The 6,179-nt window shown below is 44.3% G+C and overlaps 1 protein-coding gene across 2 annotated transcripts; it reads right to left on the bottom strand.

The window, feature by feature from the left end:
* Positions 1-351: 351 nt before the first annotated feature.
* sec14l7 (SEC14-like lipid binding 7) lies at positions 352-5,927 on the bottom strand. 2 transcript variants are annotated; one of them, XM_029516069.1, is made up of 12 exons: positions 5,861-5,927; positions 4,985-5,060; positions 2,525-2,568; positions 2,376-2,438; positions 2,111-2,299; positions 1,942-2,037; positions 1,801-1,861; positions 1,643-1,726; positions 1,359-1,465; positions 1,134-1,273; positions 889-1,058; positions 352-590 (listed from the first exon to the last, which is right to left on the bottom strand). In XM_029516069.1, exons 1-12 carry the CDS (start codon positions 5,912-5,914, stop codon positions 460-462), a joined length of 1,215 nt encoding a protein of 404 aa, XP_029371929.1. In that variant the 5' UTR covers positions 5,915-5,927; the 3' UTR covers positions 352-459. The 2 variants fall into 2 exon arrangements, with proteins under 2 accessions (XP_029371929.1, XP_029371930.1); XM_029516070.1 differs by lacking the exons at positions 2,111-2,299; positions 2,376-2,438.
* Between the last annotated feature and the right edge of the window lie 252 nt (positions 5,928-6,179).

Genomic DNA, 6,179 nt, shown 5'->3' with positions numbered 1-6,179 from the left:
CAAGCTATCAATGATCGGTAATTACAAACACACACACACACACACAAACACACACACACACACACACACACACACACACACACAAGGGCACAAGGTGGTAAAAATGACTCTGCTGCTGACTTTAATACAGACACTGGTTTCAGGATCAGGGTCAGGATCTGGATCTGGATCAGGATCAGGATCAGGATCAGGGTCAGGATCAGGGTCAGGATCTGGATCAGGGTCAGGATCAGGTTCTGAATCAGGATCTGGATCTGGATCAGGATATGAATCAGGCTCTGAATCAGGATCTGGATCAGGATCAGGGTCAGGATCTGGATCTGGATCTGGATCAGGATATGAATCAGGCTCTGAATCAGGATCTGGATCAGGATCAGGGTCAGGATCAGGTTCTGAATCAGGATCTGGATCTGGATCAGGATCAGGGTCAGGATCTGGATCAGAGATCTGGGTTTCCCATCACTGCAGCCTCTGGTCTCCTCTGCTGCACTGACTCTGCATCTGGGCATCGGCCGGAGGAAGAACTTCCAGTTTGTAGCTCACCTTCTTGGACTGGAAGATGCTGTAGCTGTTGTCAAAACACAGAACGTCTGACGAGAGGAAGGACGAAAGGAGGGACGAGAGGAAGGACGACAGGAAGGACAAAAGGAAGGACGAGAGGAAGGACGAGAGGAAGGACGAAAGGAAGGACAAAAGGAAAGACGAGAGGAAGGACGACAGGAAGGACGAAAGGAAGGACGAAAGGAAGGACGACAGGAAGGACGACAGGAAGGACGACAGGAAGGACAAAAGGAAGGACGAGAGGAAGGACGACAGGAAGTCCATTAGATCTGAAGGAGCAGTTAACCAGGCAGTACTGATGAACTCAGGTGTGGGGGGGTCACTCACAGACTCCGGGCTCAGGGCAGGTGAGGCAGTTGTCTTCGGGGACCAGGTGAGCGTTGTAGCGCTCGCTGGGCAGGACCTGCTGCATGGCGGCCACTTTCTGGCCGTCCTCATCTTTGGTCCGTCTGTAGACGCCAAAACCGATGTCCGCGCCGTCACTGGCAAACTGACACCTGGAAGGTCAGAGGTCAGAGGTCATCTGACCAGATTTATTTTTACTGGATCAGATGAGAGGCCGGAGACGTTACCTCAGGAGACTTCCTGGTGCAGGAACGTCACACTCCAGCTGGAAGACGGAGCCACGGCTGATGGTCACACTGCTGTCGTACTGAACCTTCACCGAGTCCTGGACGTAGTACGACCTCGGCACCGTGCCGCCATATTTGATCTGCAGACAAACAGAACAGCCTTCGTTTTAATCACCACCATCGGCGCCACCATCGGCGCCCTCGGCCTCCTCCCCTCGGCCTCACCATGGTTCTGCAGCGAGGGTCTCCGTCAGGATCCGTCAGGGTTCCTCCGTACACGACAGGAAGCTGCTCGGGGTCGATGTGCGTACGAAGCACTTCCTGCCAGTTGCCTGGAAACAGAAGTGTGACGTCGAGTTTCAGTTGTCAGTCATTCCTTTCGCCTTGCATCCTTTTCCTTTCTTCCTCTGCTCTCAGCTGGTCTTTCCTTCTCTCGTTTCCTCCCCTCCCCTCCCAGTAAACGTTAGCAGGCTTACGTTAGCATTTAGCTCACACAGAAGTTGTCTTACTTCCTAAGACCATGATCTTGCGGCGCGTCTCCTCACACAGGAAGTGTTTGATGAGGTTGTAGGCCATAGGAAACATTTTGGGAGCTGCAGCAAACACAACACGATCAGACAAAACGACGGCGATGAAAGGAAACACAAAGAGCTGCGGCCGGAGGTACCTTTGATGAGGAACACCCTCTTCAGCCCTTCTGGATAGTTTTCTTCAAACATGGTGAGGATCTGCAGGAGAGGAAACACACGATGAGCTGCAGTTCAAGTCATCAAGGAGACAGGAAACAAGGCGCTAGGAGACGACTAACCTCCCCGTAGGCTTCGATGGCTGGTTTCCAAACGTGCTTCAGCCCCAGACCTTCACAGTCGTAGATCAGCGTGATGGCTTCAATGTTCTTCCCCAGCTGAGAGCGAGAGATGGAGAGGTGAGAGGAGGCGGCGAGGAAAGGAGGGAGGAAAGGAGAGCAGATGTCTGACCTTCTCCGTCTGCCTCTGACATTCCCTCCTCAGCATCTCGGTGTGTCTGATCTTGGTCTTCAGGAAGTCCTGCTTGGTTGCCGACAGCAACAGGCCTTTAGGGTCCAGGGGACCAATCACGTCGTACCAGATGGGACTTCCCTCTCTGTCGTAACCACACATCCCCCCAGACACGAACTTCTCGATCACCTGAGCGGAGCAGACAGCAGGTGAGTTCGCTTATTACCACAGAAGAAGAAGAAGACGACAAACTGAGCACGCTCACCTCAGGAGGCTTCCAGTCGGAGATGATGGTGTCGACGCTCATCTGCTTCCTGAACTCCACGTGCTGCAGAGACAGACAGAATAATAAACCACAGCAGCACATTATCTGGTTTTATTTCCTGTCAGTGTCATGTGACCAGACGAGCTCACCTTCCGGATCATGGCCTCAGCTTTCTGAACATTGAAGCTGCGAGCTGCAAAAAAGAAAATACGATCAGTCAACAGTGACGAGTTGAAGGTCGAGTTCAGCAATCGGGGTTAATGTTGAATCCCATCGATCCGAGGCCCCGTGACCTTTGACCTGCTGCGAGAACAGTCAACAGTGTTGTAGTTCAGAAGGACACACGGGGACAGCTGCCTTTTTTTTATTCATTCGTTTCAAACCAAACTAAATGATACCGCACATGCAACACAACACTGGTAACAAACAATTTAACAACCAAACACAACAACAAACACGGTTTGAAAAGGGGATGGAAGAATCAAAGCTGATTTATTTCCAACCCGGACATCGGCCATCTTGGTTTTTTTTAAAGGAGAAACAGACGTCCATCTGAGTCTGTGAGGAAGAGCCTTAGAGCTGTTTTTTATGCATGCAAAAAAGAACTCAGACTGTATTGAAGTCTATGGGAAAATTGCCCGACTTCTCAGTAAACTCATGAGCTCAGTGGAAACTGGAGAGGGAGACATTTTGTTTTGTTTTCTTTAAAAATCAAAGGTGAGAATCGCTGAACTGTTTCGATTCAGGTTGTATTTCCTCATGTTTATGTCATTTTGATGGTGATGATAATGAAAGGTTCATTTCTGCATCTTAACTGGCGTCTGTGAACAAACATTTACTGAGCGATGGAGGGGAGCTGACTAAATACTGAATTCAGTTTCAGAGAAGCGAAGATCACAGGAAGGAAATTACTGATTAACTCAGAGACGGCTGGAAAAATCAATCGGCCCAAACAACCTCGAAGGGAGATCAGGCAACCTGCAAAAGTAAAACTTCCTCTCGCTCCAGTCCAGCTGATTCTGGGTCTGATCGGACCTCCAGCTGATGTGGATCGTGTTTTATTTTTCAGTTGTTTGTTCTAAATTTAAGAGCAGAGTTTTCTTTCAAAATAAACTCCAGGCAGATGTGTGTGTGTCCTGAACCCCCCCACTGGTTTTAACGGGACACGCCTGGCTCCCTCACTGATGCTAATGAGGAGCTGAACTGTTCCAGTATCATCTCTTATTTTCTGTTTACTGATGACGTCAGAAAACAGACGACTTCAGACGACCTCTTTAAATTCACTTTAAAAGCCAGTCGTTAGAATAAATGAATGGCCTTGTCATGATTTAATATTAGAACTTATATTTATGTGAATATTCATATTTTATGGTTTTATTGTAGCTTTCACTCCAAATTTTCTTATTTCTGTTGAAGGGTTAGGGTTATAAAATGGAGATGTTTTCACCAAAACTGGAATAAAAAAACAAATAGTGTATTAGCATGCATTAGTAAATTATGTATTTATGGCATTAATGTCTATTTTTAACAGTAAAATAAGAATTTACAGAGTAGCTTTTAAAGATAAAGATTCTTTTTGTCTTAAAAATTCTGGATAAACTGAATAAAAGAGAGAGAGGAAGGCCGATTTCGGTGGAAAATGCTGCTGCCTGTGAGTTAAATGTGTGAAGGTGTTGATACCGGAACTATTTCACGCAGTGAAACCGGCTCCACAACCTGGAACAGGTTGTGTGATGCCGCCGCCGCCTCAGGCGTCAGCAGCCAATACGCAGCCTTTGTTTCGTTGTGTTCAGGTTTCTCTGGGTCACACACAGGAAGTGGTGGCAGATGGGCAAATGTATCTGAAGTATCAAAATAAAAGCATGAATGTCATCCCAGTGACGGAGCTGATCAGCTGAAGATGAAGCTGGTTCCCAACCTAAGGCACGAGGCCCTGCAGGAGCTCACCGGATAAATCTGAGGGGTCGTCACATGATTCCCAGAAGCAGAAAAAAAAAAAATAAATTTTAATTTTAATTGTCTTTAAACTGAAGACAAATTTTCTTTGCTCTTTGTTTGCTGAGTGAAAAACACCAGTTTAATCTTTCAAATGTGTTTTTCACACTTTATTTCAAACATTTTAATCTGTAATAACTTCAGCTATTAAATCAGTTTGAGGAGTTCATTGAAATTAAAATGTGATGTGACGCAGCGGTTAAATCAGTTAAAGACATTTATGTAGAGGACGAAATTAATTTACAAAAAATATTAAAATGTTAAATCTACAAAAAACTCAAACCAAAAGCAGCTGAGTAAAAATATTTGTGACATTAGAAAACCTGTTTTCCGATTCCTGAGTCCTGATTATTTAGGAAAGAATTGAAGGTGAAAGCTTGTCAGAGATAATTGGTGGTTATTCAATCGATCAGTGTCTTTTCAGGAACTCACAGTTTAATCAGTCTCATCATTTTTATCTTTACCGTCTAATCTGTTTATCTGTGACTGCTTCAAATGAGGATCAAAGAGATCACCTTGACCTGTGTGTGTCTGTGTGCGTCTGTGTGCGTCTGTGTGTGTCTGTGTGTGTCTGTGTGCGTCTGTGTGCGTCTGTGTGCGTCTGTGTGTGTCACCTCTCAGCCAGCGGAGGAGGTAGTGGTCATGCTGTGCAGGAAGGTCAGGGAGGACGTCCTGGATTCTCGACCGAAACTGGAACAAGAAAATCAGAAAGACCAGAAGATTTCACCTGGTGACCAGCTGATCATAAAAAGAGTAAACGTGTTTATTAATGAGTTTCAGAGAGAGCACTGTGACGTTGAATCAATCAGGATTTACAGAAACTCTACTGCTAAAGATGACTTCTTCAAACTGATCAGTTATTTTAGCATTTATACGTTCTGTCTTGATTTCATATTTCTAACAATTACAAATTCTAATTTAAGTTTAAATGCTTCATCTCTTGGTTATTTTTTAATTTGAATAAATACAAGATAATATTTTACAATTTTATTTTAAAAGATAATTAGATAAATATAATTTTAGATTTGAAGTAAAAGTCATGAAGACTCAAAATAGATTTTGAAATTGAAATGGTTATTAATAAAACCACATTACTGTTTCAGGAGCATTTTCATTTATAGGTTATAGGTTGTTGACTGGGAGCCAGTTTCAGTGACTTTGTACTAAAACATGATCTGGGTCAAACAGTTAAAACAAACTAAATTTGTTTGGTCCAACTTTAGGTAGATACAGCAGATCTGAAAAGCAAAAGCTAATTTAATGACCCACAGGAGTCTTATTTTACAGCTTTAACTGTGACCGTATATATAAACAGATTTATATTCTGTCTGAAACAAAATGAAATTATATGATCCAGTTCCAGCGTGGAAACTAAATTTAAACACAACCAACAGTCACCAATGAAAAGGAAACCAGCACAACAAAGTCAGTCTACACTCACACATCACAAACGCACAAAGTTTCTGGATGAATGATGATCAGTTTGTTACCTCAGATAAGACTTCAGCCTGTTTGGGACTCAGATCTCCGACTCGTCCACTCATGTCTCAGCTGTTGATCTGACGGAGGCAGCATCTGAATGAGCAACACCGGAGGGAACATGAGGGTGAGTTAAAAAAAAAAAACAAAAAACCACAAAACACCACGCCCCACGCCCCACACACACACACACACACACACACACACACATTCATCCTATAGCTGAAGGCTCTTTATTGCAACAGACATTGAATCCTCTCGTGAAAGCAAAAAAGTGTAAAAGGCAGTAAATAGGTAGTAATGCATTTAGAAACAGATATATTTAAGAGT

The sequence above is a fragment of the Echeneis naucrates genome, chromosome 12, assembly GCF_900963305.1.
Source record: "Echeneis naucrates chromosome 12, fEcheNa1.1, whole genome shotgun sequence".
NCBI classification, from domain to species: domain Eukaryota; kingdom Metazoa; phylum Chordata; class Actinopteri; order Carangiformes; family Echeneidae; genus Echeneis; species Echeneis naucrates.
Note: the sequence above shows the minus strand (reverse complement) of the source record. Positions and strands in the feature narration are given on the sequence as shown.